Source organism: Bacillus rossius (assembly GCF_032445375.1).
Source record: "Bacillus rossius redtenbacheri isolate Brsri chromosome 9 unlocalized genomic scaffold, Brsri_v3 Brsri_v3_scf9_2, whole genome shotgun sequence".
Classification (NCBI taxonomy): domain Eukaryota; kingdom Metazoa; phylum Arthropoda; class Insecta; order Phasmatodea; family Bacillidae; genus Bacillus; species Bacillus rossius.
The window spans coordinates 11,746,368-11,766,964 of NW_026962013.1; the positions used below are offsets into that span (position 1 = coordinate 11,746,368).

Here is a 20,597-nt window from a genome sequence, read left to right on the forward strand (position 1 = left end):
GTGGGATAGTAGGGTAGGGAAAGTTAGATAATGGTCAGTTTATTTACCATCCTAATATTCACATCTTTAAAGTTGTAAGCAGTCTAGTGTGCGTGCACACTTCCATCGTACACTCACCCAAATGACGTGCCACAACACTATCGCGAACTGTCGCTCTTGGCCATCGCTAGAGCAGAACTCAACACTACTCCTCTCTGCATCTTAGTCGGCTGGTGCATTTTTTACCCTCGGAGAAAGGTCTCGTGGCCCCCAGGACTGGCAGGAGTTTCGCAAGAGTCTTGGCGGCGCCATGGGTAACGCAGCAGCGGGCGGGCTAAGCACATTAAGAGGGCGATAAAGGGCTTCATTTAGAGCTGTTTTAGTGGTCAATGCGACGGCAAGTAGAGGTCAAACCAGTTAATGCAGATGATTGAGCTTTTTACACATCAATGAGGAAAGGTATAATGACTGATCCCAGTTGTCAGAATGCGGTTAATGTTGTTATTAATAAACAAAATTAATTAGTAAAAAGGTTTATATTAGCGCAAATTTGACAACTTGCAGAAAATAAAGTAATCGGAATAACAAAAAAGTAAAAACTGAAGGATTTACATTTAACATTCTTTTATAGTATATGATTTTTGGAAATAATTATCTTCATACAATTGCGAATTACTTGCACACGCGTAAGTCACTGCACATTCATGTTTGAGCCGAAAATTTGCCCCTTCACTGTTTGGAGATAGGACACTTTTATTCCATCCCTTCAGCAAGACCTGAGCGCTGTAGATAATTCTCGCCATTAGAGTGGTCGGGTTTCGGCTGTTATCTGCGCCTTGTGACGAATGTGTGGAAGGGGTGTAGAGGAAGGTCTGGTTTTCGATAACACATGTCTTGTCGGGTTACTCTGCATTTCTCTTGTCATTGAATTCGCATCCACCTCATTTACATTATTCTTAGAGTATTCTTTGCACATATATATTTTATAGTACCATTTATTTACAAATATTTAACTGAATTGTGAATTTAGAATTAATAATTTTTAGTTGCTTTTAGGTTACTTGGCATGCATCTTATTTTCAACCAAATAATAATAATTGCATAAAAATTAAATGAACTAAATATACAGTGGGATTATTACTTTGCAAGGCATTTATTGGGGGATAAGTTTTACAGATTTTGCAGTTCCAACACTATAAGCACAGCACAAAATACGAATAATTACACAAAACTGTAAAGATGATTTGTAAACAAAATACATAAGTTACAATAGTTTACCTTGCGGTTACATACAAATTGATAATATACATAAAAATATTACAAGTTTTCAAAGCTATCATGTTGTTTCATTCCGTAGCATATAAAAGTATCTCTTGTTTGTATCCCATTTAACTCTAAAATGTATTTTATATATAATGTATCACATATATAACACATGTATGTTTCATGAATAGTAGTTACTAAAGTAAAAAGGTTTTTCCTTTATTACAAAATAAAATACACAATATATTATTCATAACGTAATTTCTTCTTGCTTTTAGCATTCTCAGATGTAGTTTCTGCGATTGGCGTACTTTCTTCAGTCTATGTGCTTTCCTTTAACCTTAAATCAAGGTAAAAAAAACACACTTTTTTATTAATAACACTGCCTGAAGCTATACACTGAAAACGACCCATGAATACTATAAATAATTTGTGTACTTACTTATTTTTCTCTCTCCAATTTGCTAGATTTTTACCTCTATTCCGTTTTCTTCGCACAGACAAATGCAATTTACCACGAGCATTACCTTTTAAAAAACGTGCGTTTGTTTTCGCCATTTATAAATGAACATCCATTCATATATCCCGAGCTAACACAGCGACAGCAAGGAAAACTAAATCCGACTGCCTCGCAGTGGCACCCCACCCCTTTCGGTCCTTATCGTGGGACTGAGAAGTGTCACCTATCGCGAGGGACTCAGAGCAATATCGGCCTAACGTACAATATCAGGCGCACATGTTACGCTTCAAGCGGCTGGAATTTCTATTAGCTATTTATCCCACTCTTAAAGGCAGCCGGCACGAGATGCCGCGCGTCGTGTGTGCGTAGCGACGTTACTCAATCACTGGCTGTGGCTATGAAAATACAGAAAATGGAACTTCTAGTGAGTGACACAATGCAATTATTCAAAAAAAAAATTTCTTACTATGAATATTTGCCTGAATTATTGCTAATTACAGTTAATGTTTATAATAATCTGGTGCACAAAGTAATGAATGATCTGAAATCATAATGTAGCCCGACGTGGTGGGTGATGCCGGGCCTCGGTTTCAATGTCTTTTCTCGTGTGAATACAGATTGTTCAGAAACTCGCCCAAAATATTGAGGGTTTTTTTTTTTTTTTTTGTGGAAATTGAGATAGGTTATATAAGCTACCTGCAGCCTAACATAATTACCTAAGGTGATATTATTCATCCTTAAAAATCATTTTTATAAACCCTATTTGTGTAAAGTCAAAAAATAATTATTTTCAATTAAACAACTCTCTATTAATCAGCTTTTAATAAAATATTTCTTGTTGCAGATGTGTAGGACACATTATTTCTGTACATGCAAAAGTTTCAGCGGTAATAACAAATTACCAATCAAATATAAACAGTTTCGTTTATATCAAATTGCAAAGTATTTAAGCCACCCTAATCTTCATCTGTATGATCAGTGATACACACCACTGTTTTCCTGCATGAGGTTTGGTCGTTAAATTAAAATTCCAAGCATACGTGATTGAAAACATATACAACACAATTATTCTTCACGAACTCTGCATGTGACCACTGTAACACACTGAAACTGAATGATCAAGCAGATGAACCATGCAGCGTAAATAATCGGAGTTAATGTCTGTGACATTAGTTGTCCATTATCCTGAAGTGACATCCCCTCACAATCCTACCACCCCTAGCAACTGGTAGCTTCTTCATTGCCGTATCATCCTTTTGACATTCTGCCGCCAAGCGTTGACCAAGCAGTTTCTTCTCCTCGTTTAAGATGTAACTAAACATTGTATAGATACAATTTTTTTTTTTTTTTCGTCTCTCCTTGCAGTTTGTTATCTTAACTCCATCCAGGCAGACTTGCTTTTTCATAAATACACCATGGCCATAACTGTAAGTGTGATCTGTGCGTGTCGCATAACTTAAGATTACATGACATGTCATTTTCTTCCTACTATTGGGGTAAACTCAGGCGTTATTAAAGTCTCAAAATGCTTGGTGCTTTTACCTCTCGCTGATAGCCCTGAGAAAAGGTGCTGTGACTTAAAAATGCATACAGGAGTGAATAAAACAAGCCAATTGCAGAGAAATAAGGGGTCATCTTGCAGCAGGCCATGATCGTAAAAGGACAAATAAACCATAATTTAATAATTGAAAGGACAGTTCAACAAATACACATTAAAAAATGGCATTAGACAACACAGCTATCAAGGAAACGCATGTACACATTATTACAATGAAACTGAAGTTTTCACTGGTGGAAAACTGTAACGGTTTATTTAGAAAACATGCGGGGTGGAAAAAACTACAGCCACTTTATTGTTAATGCCTACTAATTAAAAAAAAAGTACTTAGTACATCAGAATCGTATTGGTTGTACTAAATAATGTTTCAAATACCAAATATAAATTTAAAAAAAGGTGGGGATACTGTAAACTCTCTTTGATAATTTAACTGTTACGTTGCAGCAAATGGTGCTATGTGCATACACAGTACAGTTGGCTATTTAAGGGCCATGAAATTATATTTTATGTATAAAAAGTTTTTTAAGTTAATTTTTTATATTTTGTATCTCACTTATAAAATAAAAAAAATTTGTATGAGACTGTCTTACTTTGAACTTATAAAGTAAAGGTAATTAGTGATCAAGTTAAAATTAGGGCTACATGTTTCAGGGAGACAATATGCTTGGGTTAGATGTGTGTTTCAGAGATAATTCTGGACAATAGGGACTTAGCTGTAAGATTTATTGAACTAAACAGCAAGATTATTTTTTGTGCATTAACTATTTAACGCTGCTATTTCCTTGAGGGGTTTGTGATATTACAAAGTGCTAGAGGTGGTTAAGGGTGTGAACCACGCGGTGGGATGAGTGTGGTTCCTTGCGTCTCACAGGTGTTGGAGTGACGGCGGGTCCCAGCGACCAGTCTGCGTTCACCAGCAAGGAAGGCACGCCGGCGGCAGAAGGGCAGCCCAAGGGCCAGCGAGATCAGAAGTCACGCAACCAGCGACCACCTCCCTCAAAGCGTGCCGACGGCAAGCCCAAAGAAGCGATGGTAAACGGCACTTCCGCCTAAACTTGGAAGAAAAAAAAATCATTTCTAACCTACTCTCTCTTTCTGAAAAGGTGATGCACAATGTTTTTGATTCGGTGACTGCAACTTTTTTTTTTCCGGAGATTTTTGCGAAGGGAGGCGAAGAAAGGACAGTCTAGGAATGTTGTGTACGGGGGTGTGAGGCTTGAGTACGTATTGTTTGTGTGCCATTATTCACCCACATTGCGACCGGACTCTTGGCGATCCGTTTGTGCGGTCGGCGACGCGTGGCGTGGTTCACCGTGCCGGCAGTTGGGAGCGGTGTGACACAGCAGGTGCAATCAAGATGTGGTCGTTCGACAGCATGTTTAGTATTTGCTGAACTCTGGAAAATCGAATTGATGACTGCCGACTTAGTACTATACTTGACTCATTACGCGACTCACTACTGGAGGTACCCAGATTAGCATTAAGCTTTCTGATATTGTCTCATGTGCATTGTTAGAGAGGCTCTTTCTTGCTATGATAAATTATTAGTTTTGGTAGTTTCATAACCATGGAGAATTGATAACTTCACCCGATTTGCCAACATTTTTATTTTAGATTATTTTTAATTTCCCTTGCTGTTTTCGTTTGGCACTATGTCTAGCTTTTATTTGAAGAGAAAAAAATTGTTAGTAGATTTTTGGTTGAAAATATTTTTTGGGGTTTTTTGAAATAGGTAACAGAGGATCTCCATAGTTATTTGAAGCTCTTGTGATTGCAAGAAATAAAAATGTAAATGGTAAAAACAAAGCATAAGAGAGAAATTTGCTGTAGTATCATATTCTCAACATTGTTACAATGTAAGATACTTAACTCACTCATTTTTTTCCATAAAACCTTTCAAGGGATGTATCCTTGTTGCATAATGTGAAAAATTACTTGCTGTTTATTTTAGGTTGAATGATGCTTTGTTAATTTTTTGTTATGTTTGTGTTGGTAGAAATGGGCTGTGGCAGTAATGGCAAACATATTGTAATAGTGTTTGCTCAGTTTTGTACTATCATGTTGGCTTGTGGTCGTAGCCTTTTAACTTTTATCTTGTAAGAAACATTTTGTAATCACCTTCTAAATTAAAAAAATATTCAGCCTGTCATTCATCTACATAGGATGTATTTTTGTGTGTGTGTTCATATGAATGGTCATTCAGCTCACGTCTTAGTTGGCAGCTCTTTCGCCTGTTTGAATGTTGTGAGATTTTAAATTTGTTGGGCTCTTTAATATTAATTAATTATTTTTTATTTTTTATTATTATTTTTTTTGCGGAAAAATGAAATTAATGTAACGGACAGTTGTGAGTTTGTATTTGTTGATTGCTAACCTGACTTGTCCATTAAAGCATGTTGGAAAATTCTACCGTTGGTTTTAATGAAAACAAAAACTTGCTTAAATTATTTATTTTAATGCTGTAATAAAGGCAATTTTTCTTTTCTTTTATTTCTGGTATTATTTTAATGTTTTGTTTATACACTGGCGTAGTTTATTTGGAATGTGTAATTGGTGCTACATACTGGAATGATATTTGCAAATGTTTGATTCTTGAATTTGTCGTCCATATGTGTCAGCTGTCGTGCAGTAAATTGGGATATTTGTGCGTGTGTTTATCTGTATGTTGTTATATTATTTAGTCTGGGTATGATCGCTAAATGTCACAGCAAGGGTGTTGATAACGCATATGCAAGACATTTTGTGCATGTAATTGCTGCATGATGGGCAATCATTGCATAAGGGCACAAATACATGTGTGTATATGACACGTGATGAGTACGTATATTTGTGGAAACTGCTAAGTAATTCGTATCCACATTTTTTGGAGGTAATTAATAGTAGCTGTATAAAAATATGTAAAGTTTGCTAAAAATTCAACAGCTCATAAGTGGGATAGCTTCAATTCTGTTAGTATTACTGCGTATTGAGGGCAACATTACTGCATACACAGTGGAGTGGGCAGTTCATTAAGCTTATTTTTCTTGCAGTATAATGTGTTTATATTAAATTGTAATTTCTTTAAATTACATATTTTGCAACGAATGTTATTTTCATTTAAAGGTAAAGATGTGATACTTGCTCTAATTTAGTGACTTTATTGTTTTGTAATATTCAGAATTGTTTAATTTTTTTTTTTTTTGCATGTTTTAGAAAAGACACATAGGAGTGTGAGAGTGATTTTCTTGTAAATGGTTTTCTCTGTATTGCAAAATTAAGTACTGAGTTGTTTAGCCTTCAACAATGCTTTGTAGGCACTGCATAAATTGTATGAGAAACGGATCGTGGATGTTTAGCTTGTGCATTAAGTGTAGTTGTGTTCATGTTACTCATGCTATTACTTGGAAATAATTCACTTTTCACAAAGTCCTTAGTATATTATTGCAGAATTGTGCTTATGTAGCTTTGAGTTACTGGTATGCTCATATTGCAGTGAAATATTGCTGCCATGTTACTGGATCATTTCTGGTACCTTGGAAACACAAATTATTTTCATTTATGGTAGTTTGGATGAAAAGTAATTGTACTTGTATTTAGTGACATTTAGTTGCGCATTCTGCTAACATAGCCACAATTTCCATAAATTTAAGGTATTTTTGTGTGGCGTACCAGCTTAGCTTAGTATTACCGTGTTTTATGGGCGCACAGCTTTTTAACGTGTAATGTGGGAGAAATCATGTTAACATAAAACCTTTTTGTATAATTTAAATAGAAATTTACTTATCTCCTAAGTTGTGGTAGTTAAATCATCAAGTTCACTTAGGAAGTAATACTTTAATTGTTGTACATATTTTCATGCATCTAAACTTTTAGTTGTACACTTTATTCAGGATAAGATTGAACTATTTGAATAGTTATGGTTTTTATTATGCATTTTATCTAGTGTTCATTCCCCAGTATTTTGATGGTAACGACTGTATTCATGTGTCACCATGTGACACCCAGCTGTCAGCATAGTTCGTTTACATTCTTCAAATGACACTTATAGAGAAACTTGTGAAGTAACCTAACACATGTATTTTCCTCTATCAGATTGAAGTATCTGAAATTAAGTAGTGTTGGTATTTTTTTGTTAATGCTACACGTTATTCCTTTTCTGCCATTTTCCAATTCATGTTTAGGATACTTGACACTATGTAGATTGTATTCTGCAGCCATTTGCACAGATTAGATTTCAGTTTTCGCTTCCATAATGGACTGTTTGCAGGTATAAATATATTTTTTAAAACAAAAAGGATCACCTTATCCTGAATGTTAAGGCTAAACATTTATATCTATTGTGACCAGTTTAATAATATGTAAATGTTTTAAAGTGCTAGAATAATCTTTTTAACTCTTCACTTATGACTATCTAAACAAATTTTCTATGCCAATGATTTTACTTCTTGTACCAACAGGATGCTTTAAAAGCTTAGTTAATTTTCTTTCCAAATTGTTTATGTAAGTTTTCCTTCTTTTCATGTCTTTCATTATTTAATAGTGAATTAATTCATGATGACATACAATTAAAATTTTAGTAATTTTCATGAATGTTAGGTTTGTTTGGAGGTTATGTGGCTAGCTTAGTTCCCAAAATGTGCGCCCATATTACATACAGCACCATAATTGCATGAATTTCTTTTTGCTATTGAAGTTTCAAGTGCAGTGTGTTTCATTTAGCTTCAGTGTAGTGTCAACTGTAGAAACATCTCATATTAATAGCAGCAGAAGTTGTAAAATAAGGTGGTTGAGTGTGGTTATGTGACCAACATGATAAGCAGATGTGATAAATTTTGCACACCTGCTCTTGTGTACTTAATTCACTTCTAGGTAATTAACAAAAAGAAGATTGGTTTGAGCTGGCTATTGTCTAAATGTTTATTCCAATTGTGAAAACAGTTTGTAAGTTTAATTTATACATAGCTAGCTTCAAATGCTTTGTATTACGTAACTGGTAGGAATGTGATTGGTAAGTTGTGTTCATTTCACATTCAAATGTTGCATGTTCAATCTATATAATTGTGTGGACATATTTTCTGACACACACATTGGCATTCTGTATTCAAGGAAATGAACAATCTAAAACACTATATTATATCGTTGCTACTAGTGACATGATATGGATTTATTAAGCAAGGGAGAGGGCTATTTGCTGATGATTCCACAGGTTGTCATAGCTAAACTGTGAATGGGGAATATTACTTGATGTGATACAATCCGATTCTCAATGTTGTAAACACACTCTGACTAGACGTGCAACCCTTCCTTGGAGACAGGTGAAGGCATGAAGAATATGCCACATTTTAGTGGCTTTGAGGTTAAAACACTATCGTCGACAAAGTGGATTTGAGCAACACGTAACAACTTGCGCATTTTTGTCCCATTTTTTTAAAACGAAAGGAAAGCAATATCATTGATTCTTCCTCCCTGATGTGCTTATTATTGAAATAGATTTGTATTGATCTTGCAATGTTTGCATATTATTTAAGAATAAACCATTTCTGTACATATATCAGATGGCATTATTTATTCAATAAATCCAGTCGTATGTCCTGATTGTTCAGAGTATTGAAAATTATGTTATCAGTTAAAAATGTATCATAAATACAAAAAAAAAAATTATTGATGGCAAATGTGTACTGCTGCAAATTTTATTCAATCTCCGCATCTTTACAACTGTGAGCCAAATTAGTCTACATTGTAATTTTTCTTAAATACAAATAAGTTTGCATTATTTGTTGAGTAATTTAAAAAATATATAAATGTACGTCTCATGTGTTAGTTGTAAGAACTGGAGTAAATGAAGAATTGGCTAAGCAGGGGTCGTTACCACAACGCCAAAATACCATAACGTTGAATGTCAAAATTGACCACAACGCCGACAGCTAGAAAACTGATGTGTACCACAATGCCGAAATAACAACTGAATGAATTTGTGTGTGTTTCTTAAATGTACCTTAACGCCGAAATACCACAATCAAACCTAACCTTACCTAGCCTAACCTAGCGTAAAATAACCTAGTCTAACCTAACCTTTGTGGCAGTCCTGCACGTTGGCGTAGCTGTGTTCATAAAGTTGGGGGGACAAATAATGATTTTGATGTCATGTAAACCCATTCTCCTTTTACTAAGACCGGGGGTCCTCGACCGAAAAATTTTGATTTATAAAAGTGCATAATAGCGCTTTTTAAGCAGTTTTTGTATCTGACCATTGGATACATCGATGTTAAAATTATTATTGTTTCCTTAAGATAAAATTTGATGAGTGAAGAAATTACAAATAAAGTTGGGCAGAATAATAATATGAAATAAAAATATCACGGTCTAGAAAGTTTGGGGGGACAGTCCCCTCCACCCAAAAAGTTCAGGGGGACACGTCCCTCCTGTCCCCCCAGGTTCTTACGCCCCTGGACCTGCAATGACATTTTACGGCGTTAGTGTATTTTGGCGTTGTCAATTTGGCATTTCGGCGTTGTGGTGCGTCCTCGCTAAAGCATGTAAGGTAAGCGAGCTGTAAAGCATATTATTCTACTTGAGAATTGTTAGCTGTGTGCAAGGTCATTCATGGGCACTGTGTAACCTTAAAAGAGGGAATCCTTTTCCAATAACTAGTGTTTAATTTTATCCCCCCCCCCTCCCCCTTCAGTAATTAACCCTGTAAATACATTTTATTTATTGATGGAAAGGAATGGGGGATAACAGATATATTTTGGCATATGTGGGAAAGAAGGGGTAAAATTTAACATTTCTTTAACCAAGGCAGCAGCAGTAGAGCATTACCACAGTACAGTCACATCAGGCAACTGCTGCTAGAAGAATCACTTTATTCCTGATCCCCATTTATCTCCTTCCATTCTATTCTTGACTACATGTTTATAGGGGGTTATTCTTTCAAAATACCAGGTGAGCTTTTTGTGGTAAAGTGGTGACCATAAGGTAAAATTATCAGCTGTTTTGCATCAGACTTGTTTGATGCTGACCGTAACTAGGGTTACCAACTATTTCACCCTGACAATAAGGGACACTGAACCCCACCTAATAGAGCGGGGGGTCGAATTTCTAGATGCAAATTGGTGCTATTTTAGCAGTTTTCGTATCTGAAAATAAATTATGCACCTGGTTGAATAATTAACATTTTTTGTATTGGCCTAATAATTTTTTTGAGTGATGAATTTAATACATAAAGATATTTTTAGTTAAAGTATAAAAATTCCAGACAACTCATATGTGATTGAACATTGGTAAACTAACTTCAACTCTATTGCAAAATGTGATCAGGAAAAAAGTGGGGGAAGGGGAGGTTGCTAAAGCCACTTAGCCCTTCCCCTGCCCCCTTAGATTAGAACCACCACTAGGGACACCATAACAAGCAACTAAAAAAAAATATATATTTTAATAAATGTATGCCTAACATATATTTTCTCATTTCACCAAATAAACCCAACTTTAAATTCCAAAAAACAATGTTTCACAAAAAAACTTAACTTGGCAACAAATGTTTTACAAAACTATTTACAGTGACAAGGGGCTACTCCGCTACCTTCCATGTAGCAAACTCATATTTTTCTACTTTTTTTTTGCTTGAAGGAGTAAGGCTTGGTAATATTTAATTTTTTCAAAATATTCCTGACAGCTGTAATTGTAATTGTGACAAGAATTTCTGATTTAATCAGTTTCAAGGAACACCTGTTTCTGTCATCGCACCAATTTTTTTTTCATAATTGAAAAAACACTTTCAACAAATGAGTTTGAGCCAGGTATGCTCAACACAAAAGAAATTAGTGTGTACATGTTGGGGATTTCAATGATGGAAATATTTTTGAAAATATATAACCATTTCTTCTCTACACTATCAAAAGAAAGACTAGAAATTTATTTCAGAGTTTCATTACACTTACAAAAATTTTCATAAAAATCATCAGAATTAAAATTTTCAAAGCACACAAAAGATTTCAAGGAACTAACTACTTCTTCAAACATTGAAAACTAGTTGGTTATGCGTTAGATTCACAACAAATAGTTGTTTGAAAATATTTCCATCACTGAAATCAAAAGACTTGTCCAAATATGAAAGGCTGGCATGGTAAAAAGTAAGAAGATTGTCAATAACTATCATTTGTTTGTGGGGCAGAAGATTGTTAAGCAATGATTTTGCCTCTGTACCCACAAATTTGTCATTAATTCTGTTAACAAGTTTTTCTCTGAGGTCAACCATAACATCAAAAGTTTCAGTGACAGCTAATTTACTTTCTTCTAATTTAAGTATTGCTGCATGAAATATTTTTGAAACATTACAGAAGAAGGCTAAATAAACTTTAAGTTTATCTTCCCTTGTGCTGTTGTCATTTTAAAAAAATACTGTTTCAAATAATATGGACAGTCCATTATACTCTTAAAATAACTATATACTGCATCAAAGTCTGTTGACAGCTTTTCCTAACGAAAGCCATCTTGTTGGAACATGCCGTAATAATTCACTGTATTCAATTTCCACAAAATCAAAAATATGATACCTATAAGCTCTGCCCTTCTCTTAGCAGAACATGAGAAATGACCATAAGTTTTTAAGATAACATTTTCTACATCAATAGCAAGAACATCACTAGCATGTTTACAACAATTATGAATCACATGGGCATTGCAGTTCGCTTTAACTATCGTACTATTTTCAGTTTGCAAAAGTTTATATACACTTTTATTTTTTTCAAAATTCACATTAGCATTATCTGTGGAGTATGACACCATTTTGTTGGGCGAGAGCTCAAATCGCTGAATACAATCCTTCAGATTTTTGTGTATTTTGGCTGCAGACTCGTCAGAATCTTCTATGAAATCCAAAACCTAAAAAAAGCAAAATGAGTTGTGAGTGAAAAGTGTTTCACGGCTTTTAACAAGAATCTTAACAGATCTTAAGAGCAGATGTGGATATGGAGCTGGAATAAAGGGTGGAGGAAACGGGAGTACCCAGAGAAAACCCACCCAACGGCATCTTACAGGCACGATTCTCACTTGCAAAAATCCGGAGCTCCTGACGCTGCCACCCCTTAAATGAGTTAATGAAGGCTAGGACTACATAAAATGTAGATTGATAAAATTAATAATAACGGTAAATTGCTTACCTTCTACTGAATTCCCTCGCAGGCATCAAAATAACGTACACAAACTGGAAACATTTTTCTATTTCCTTTGTTCGATGCATCTGTAGCAATCGAAAAAAACTGTGCACACTTTTCCGCAGATTTCAGAATTTTTACGAAATCATCTACACTTTTAGGAGCCATAACATTAATGACATGCTTCGGCTTTTGTTCTTCCACACGATAATTCCCGCGCTATTTCTGAATCACTGCCAAAAACATGCCAAATCAATTTTGTATTACAATCAAAACTGTTATAACTTAAACCATGCTTCGTATTGTGATAACATAGAGCTAGTTCAGATGCTACAACAGAATTTTGATCGCTAGTGCCTTGTTTTACGAAATAACTGTTTTTCTTAGTTTTTTTCACTCTCATTTGCTTGTTGAACCGTGTTTCTATGTAACAATGTTGAAGCATGCTGTTTTACATTGTTTTCGCTGCCGTGTGCTATTGAAAAAACTCTTTTGCAAAGTACACATTTGGCTTTAAAACTATTATCACTACATGTTAGCCACTTATAGTTATGTTCCCATTGAACTAAATAAACGCACAGCCGTTTCTTTTTTCGCAGTGGCGAATCACACATTTTTTCAACTCAACACAATATCAACATAAACATAACAGACTAAGCGCGGACAAGTGATGCCACCTGTCGGCGTCAACATGAACTATTTGGTGGCCAGTGAACTGCGGAGTAAACAGAGCCTCGCAATGTCGCAATACATATAACAGGTAGTGCGGCGCAGGTGGAAAAATACTTTTTCAATTTTATGCAGGTGTGTGAATTGAACTTTAAACAAGATACGGGAAATATCACGTCCCGTCCTGCCTACGTACGGGATAATTCTTTTGGTCAGAGAATACGGGAAATCCCATACAATACGGGACGGTTGGCAACCCTAACCGTAACTATTGGTAAGACTTGCTTTGTGCATAGATTTGCAATTATAACTTAAAAAATTGAACCTATTTAGATAGAGGCCAGCACAAATGAGTGTACTTTGAGCATTAAAAAAAAGTCATGTGAATGTTGAATGCAACAAATTTCTGAAAAGTTTACTACATTCCATATTATTTATATCAAAATTAGTTGCACTGAGATTTGGCTGGTTTACACCAGGTGGTTGTTATGAAAAAAAAAATCCTAATTTTTTTTAAATAGAATCTTAATTTTTCATGTGATTTAAACAAAAAATTATATACTAATAAAGATCTTACCATTTAAATTATCGGAATAAGTTTTAAAATTATACCCAGCTAAATACAAGTTAAATTTAATTAGTGAATTGTAGACAGTGTAAAAGATGAAATCAATTTATTTAAAAAAAATTCCTGTTCTGTGGGAAATGTCATACTACTGTCAATCCCTAGTCTGTGAGAAATGCCCAATCTATGGATAATACTCTTTCGGGGTTTAAGTCCCAGTCAAATGTGCAGATTTGTTGCAGTTCGATGTTATAACTTTTCTGATTCAAAATGGGTGTAAGAAAGAGGGATGTTCATTTGATCATGCTGAGAACCAAAATAACTAATGCAATAAAAAAATTCTAACCCTGGTTGTGCTAACTAGTTATTTGTGTTCTTAAGTCATATATGGCAAGGAAATTCACTGTACAATTATACAAATAACCAGTTTTCACTGAACTAACTTTTACTTATATGAATTATGTGTGCTTCAGGTGCAATTTCATCTTTTTTTTTAAATTCATATTTTTACAGCATGGATTTAATTAAATCTTAACTGTTTCACAAAGAAAAGACATTGATACAGATGACATTGTACTTTTGACATACAGTGCAATGATATGCAATGAGCAGAAAGTAGGTATAAAAACCTTCATTTGAAACTTAAATATCCTTTAAATTGAATGCATGCACATTTATTTACATTTATACACAGAAAACATTCAGCAAACTTTTAAAAAAAAAAAAAACTTACAAAACAGCAAGGCTGTGAAAATCCACACAGCCTGTACATAATAATATATAAGTGTACATAAGTCAGAAGTTGTGTTTATGTTGTTTTGGATGAGAATATTGGTGACTGTTTCACAAAACCATCTAACTTGCTTTTGAAAAGTTCACTTTCAATCGGTTCATTGTTCTTCCAAACAGGATTTTTCACTGCATATTCGACGTAAACTTGGCTGTAGATTTGCTGCAAGAACTCCCTGACGTTTTGTGCACTGTTGTCGGTGTTCATGACAAACTTAATGCCAGATGGTGTCTCCAGGAAGTGAAGCGTGTACTTGCTAGTTTTGTAGCAAAGGAACCCCTCTTTAGTGTCTGTGGGCGAGATTTTTGCCACAAACGACTTGATCGAGAACAGCATTCCGTACATCAACTTCGCTTCCTGAAAAAAAGAATTATTTTATTTTATATTTGTTGGAAGTTCATTCCACTACTATACAGATTTTAAAAAAAAAAAACAGTAAATACATACTGTAATTGTGCAAATAATTGATTGTTTAAAAAATTTTAAGAATGTCAAAACGTGGTATTACTGTCGTGCAGTGAGAAGATCAGTGGTAAGAAATTTGCCTCGTTTGGCCGTCCTGAACTCAGCTTTGCATGGTTTCCAATGATATAGGCAGCAGTCCTTATTCCCTAATATTCCTATCCTGTTTCTATTTGTGTTAATGTGTAGACAAATACCATTGCTGGTGCGACAGTAAACCTGAATAAAATGCAAAATAAATTAATACTGCAGTTCTGAAGGACAAACCTGTCATCCAACCGGGTGAAACCACATTGCATTGGACGAGGGGAAACGTAGAAGAGCAGCCAGACACATCCACTACACCGAAGCAATACCAATCAGGGTCAGTGGTTGAGTTACAAAATTTTTTTTTTAATATATATTTGTATTAACCCTTGGAGGACAAAAATTAAAATTCATTGGAAAACCTGCAATTTTTACGCATCACTTTTACAGTATCAGCAACTTATAGTCTTAAGATATTTTTCTTTTGATCACAGGGTTTGAAAAATTGTACATTACGTAATAGAGAAAGGACCCAACAAAATTATTTCCCCCGGGCCCTTGGTGTGTCTTGACGGGGCCTGAACTGTTGCCAGTGTGCGAAGGGATGTTATTAACGAGCAAACTGTGATTCTCTTTCACTAGTTAAAAATCTTAAATGCAACCTTCAACAGTACTTATTTCCCTAGTTTTCTCATGATGTATCATCTACATTTTCATCCTTGCTTTAGTAAGCAGTCTTTTGAACTAATGCTTTGAGATGTTGATCTTACTTTCACTGTAATGATGGTATGTACTGCTCTACAAACTAAATACATATTATCATTACAAAGAGAAAAATCATAAGATACAACATTATCATTTGGCGAACATCTGACATCACTTTGTTTTTGAGTTTGAATGATGTTCTAGTATGTCACAGAAAGATATCCTGATGTCTTCTGGAACCTTTTCATGTCTAGAGATGAATTTGTTCAGTTTTTCTACACTCAGAATAGCTTCCATAGCTGTTACAGGTGGCTCCTCACAGACAGAATCACCATCTGATTCAGTTTTTGATGATGTGATTGAATGACTTCACTAATGATGTCGCTGTCGGTCAACACTGGTGTTCTTTCTATTTCATTATCCACAGAGACATAGTCTGTGAATGAAACAGCATCAAAATGCATGGAGGCTGACACTTCTTGCCATACTCCAGGGTCAATTTCATTGCTTTCGCATGTTTGTGCTGTAGTGTGGCTTGCATCCTGGTCTGATCAAGTCGCAGTGAGCTCTTCAACATTACAGTTTACAATGCCAGATTTCTCCAGCAGTTAACAATAGTTTCTTGTTGAACATTCCACCATCCACTTGTGATCATCTCAATTGTCTGACGAACATTTTCAACCTAATGTTGATAAACAACTTCTCAACACGGCGTTTTCGAAAATGTACTTTGGTATTCTTAATAATGCCTTTATTAAGGGGCTGCAACTGAGATGTGCAGTTCAGTGGCGGAAACATCAGATGTTTTCCAGTCAAACATCTACACTGTGCTGCACAGCTGTCTATTAACAAAAGAATTTTATTCCTTTTTTTTTATATGTCCTTATCAGTTTTCACCAGTCAATTTGATAAGAGTTCTCTCGTCATCCATGCATGGGTGTTACTAGCATAATTGGCAGGAAGACAAGAAACTCCCTTGAAGCACCTGTGAGTCTTGTGTTTACCAATAATTAATGGCCTCGACTTTTTTGTTCCTGTGGCATTGCAACAAAACACAGACAACTTTTCCTTTGCTTTTTCCCTCCAGTGCATTTTTCACATGTATATATGCCACTGTCCTGTTAGGCAGAAGAAAAAAAAAAGAGCAGTTTCTTCAGCATTAAAAATATTGTCTAATGAGTACGACTTAAAAATACTCTCCACCTTTTTTTCCTTCCACTGATTTGCTGCCTCTGTCTGCATCTTTATCCTACCCACACACAACCTTTCATAATATACCATGTCATTCCTGGAAGCAGTACAACCACCCTAAACTGGCAATGCAATAGAATATAAGGTAAATATGTAGAGTCGCGGTATATGCGGAAAAAAATTGCTAAAAATCCGAAAATACTTATATTCTATGCTCTTTCACTTCCTCTTTTCAAATCAACCGGCGGAGATAAGAAATTCTAAATACTTTAGGAGATATTGAATTTTTTAATTTTCATCACAATACCCGTGTATTCATGCGGCGATCACAATTGTTTCTGGTTTACGAGCATCTATTATGTTTCTTATTGGACAATTTTGTCACGTGACAGTTCCGTGATTGGCCAATATTCAAATGAACCAATACGTGATTATTTATTTATTTATTAATGTTCCATCGAAGGTATCGCGACGTAGGTGAACGACTACATCATTTCCTTCTAATGGCAAAGGAAATGTACCCGCCTCCAACTTAGGTGGGTTTTTAACGTTTCTAATTTAAAAGTCTTATTTTTTATTTGGATATTGTTGCGCAAGTAATAAGTAACAAAAAAATTTTACGCGAGTTGTTAATGTTCATCATTTGTCCGGGTTTGTTTGGTCAGGTCAGTTACATTATAAATACTTTAAAACTAAAGAACCATTGAAATAAAATCATATTATTTTTAATGTACGCTTAGTTTGAAAGTATTCATAATGTAACTGAACTGACCTAATCGACCATTTTAGTTCCTACTGTTCATCCTTTGTCCCGGTTTGTTTGGTCAGGTCAGTTACATGATAAATATTTTAAAACTAAACAGCCATTAAAATTAATTCACATTATTTTTTATTTCTGCTTAGTTTGAAAGTATTAATAATGTAACTGACCTGACATAATCTACCATTTTATTTATTACGCATTCACGCACACACGGCAAAATAACAAAAATTGCAGCGGTCAAATGGTTGTACAGGTGTTGTATTGCAAAATTAAAAAATTCGTTATCTCCTAAAGTATTTGGAATTTATTATCTCAGCCGGTTTTAATGAAAAGAGGAAGTGAAAGAGCATATAATAAAAGTAATTTCAGATTTTTAGAATTTTTTTTCCGCAAATACTGCTACTCTACATGTTCAAAATTAAAAAATTCGATATCTCCTAAAGTATTTGGAATTTCTTATCTCCGCCGGGTGATTTGAAAAGAGGAAGTGAAAAAGCATAGAATAAAAGTATTTTCGGATTTTTAGCATTTTATTTCGCATATACCGCTACTCTACATATTTACCGAATTTAAGAAATGCTGTTTATATGGTAAATAAATTAATGTATTTAGTTTTAGAAATAATAATTTTGGTAAATATGTATTGTACAGGTTAACGCCAAAAAAAATCGTACAAATATGAAATAACTTTAATTATATGCTATCTTACGTCCTCTTTTCAGAACCGCCTGCGGAGATAAAAAATTCCAATTACTTTTGGAGATATGGAATTTTTTAATATTAATTTTTTGGCGATTTTTTTAAAAAAAAAAATTAAAAATCCGAAAATACCTTTATTCTGTGCTCTTTAACTTCCTCTTTTCAGTAAACCCGGCAGAGATCAGAAATTCCAAATACTTTAGGAGATATGGAATTTTTTAATTTTCATGCTGTGCACTGATGCGTCCCTCAGCGGGAAGCCTACGATTCACACGTCCTTCTGGACATACCCGAATACTCACGTTGGCAAGCCTTCTTTTCTTAAAATTAGCATGAAGTAATTAAAAATACTTTAAAACATTGTGGATGGTTGGTTATATTAGGTAAGTATAGCTACATTAAAAAAACTGTAAAATCATTTTATGGTTGCTTGGCCAATAACTTTTTAATATGTAGCTATCCAGCGCTAGGAAACCGTTTACATGATTTCACAGTATTTTTTATGTACCTATCCTAACCAAATCAACCATCCACAATGTTTTCAAGTATTTATAATGTAGCTAACATAACCTAATTGACCATTAGTTTTCATGAGTTGCATATTTATTTACAATAAACAAAACAAAAAAACCGAAGATGCACGATCGGGCGTTTGCCTCTCGTCTGTTGAAAGAAGGGTATGTCCAGAAGGATGAGTGAATCGTAGGCTTCCCGCATTCCCATTGTTGCTTGTTTACAAGTATGATTTTTTTTTTTTCGCGACGTAGTTGAACGACTACATCACGTAAAAGAAAATTACGTGAGTTCCTACTGTTCATCCTTTTTCCCGGTTTGTTAGGTCAGGTCAGCTACATTGTAAATACTTTAAAACTAAACAACCATTAAAATTAATTTTTATTATTTTTAATGTCCGTTCAGTTTCAAAGTATTTATACTGTAGCTGACCTGACCTAATCTACCTTTGTCCCGTTTTGTTAGGTCAGGTCAGTTACATTATAAATACTTAAAACTATACAAGTAAAATTAATTGATATTATTTTTGATTTCCGTTTATTTTGAAGTATTTATCATGTAACTAACCTTACCTAATGGAAAATTTCTGTTATTTATGCATTCACGCACACACGGCAAAATATAAAATGGCGTCTGTTGAATGATTACATAGGACTTGTATTGCAAAATAAGAACGGCGATATCTCCAAAAGTAATTGGAATTTTTAATCTCCGCAGGTGGTTTTGAAAAGAGGACGTAAAAGAGCATTTAATGAAAGTTATTACATATTTGTACGATTTTTTTTTGGCACTAATCCGTACAATACATATTTACCATAATTTTCTTAAAGTATTATTTTATTTACGGAAAAGCCGCGATATACAAAAATTATCATACTTCATTTTTACTTTCTGTTTTTTTCTTAATTTAATATCTAAAAGTGTACAGATACTTAAAAGAATTAACTGTTTTTAAAGAACATTTATGTTGTATTTATATTGATACTATGAGAAAACTTGGTTGGGTATGGTTAGCTACATTAAAAATACTTTGAAAGTGTTGGAGATGATAAAATAGCTACGTTAAAAATGCTTAAAAATAATATGAACAGATGGTTACGTTTGCTACTTTACATATAGTGTAAAATCATTTGAACAGTAGGAAATACAATTTTAAAATTAAGTAATCTAACCTAACATCATTACAATTTTATAGTATCTTTAACCTAACTAACCATTCGCATGATTTCAAAGTATTTTTTTAAAAGTAATTAACCTTGAGTTCATTAACTCGCACAATTTTTTAATGAACCAGAAAAACATTTTAAAAAATGTTTTGATAATACTGATACCTTTTTACTAATTTTAACCTAAAACTTACCTCCTCTCTGGTAATACCAGATTGTTTCAAACGATTCCATTCTGCGTAATGTAGCAGAGTTCCAAACCGATCAAATATATACAAATTATTAACAGTCATAAGTATAATTTCAAAAACCAACACAAAACAAGAAGAAAAATCACTCATAGACAAGATAGCAAATATTGCGGTAAGAACAATTTAGAAATAATGACGTTTTAACATAGCAATGGAATAATCCGACTGCAGCGATCATAGCGGAAACAAATACAACTTCAACCAAGTCGTCCATGGCAGGTGGTGACAACTGTATATAAAAAGAGCTTTTGTAGCCACCGGCCGTAGCCAGGCCATATGTCGACGTGAAGCTTTGAAACCTCAATCGTGCTCTAACTGTTTATTAACTTGCAGGCCCATAAATATGTTAGTTGGCGACCTTATCAACAGCACACGTCAATTCGCGGATTTAGCACTTCTAGAGCG

At 34.4% G+C, this 20,597-nt stretch overlaps 1 protein-coding gene across 10 annotated transcripts in view; it reads left to right on the forward strand.

Moving 5' to 3' along the window:
• Nucleotides 1-8,790, forward strand: part of LOC134543021 (fragile X messenger ribonucleoprotein 1 homolog) — a 95,384-nt gene extending 86,594 nt beyond the window's left edge. For all 10 annotated transcript variants that reach the window (XM_063387701.1, XM_063387702.1, XM_063387703.1 and 7 more), the window contains one exon: nt 4,132-8,790. In XM_063387701.1, the coding sequence (XP_063243771.1) occupies nt 4,132-4,313 (182 nt within the window). In that variant the 3' untranslated portion in view covers nt 4,314-8,790. The remainder of the gene's footprint in view (nt 1-4,131) is intronic.
• The last annotated feature ends 11,807 nt before the right edge of the window (nt 8,791-20,597 follow it).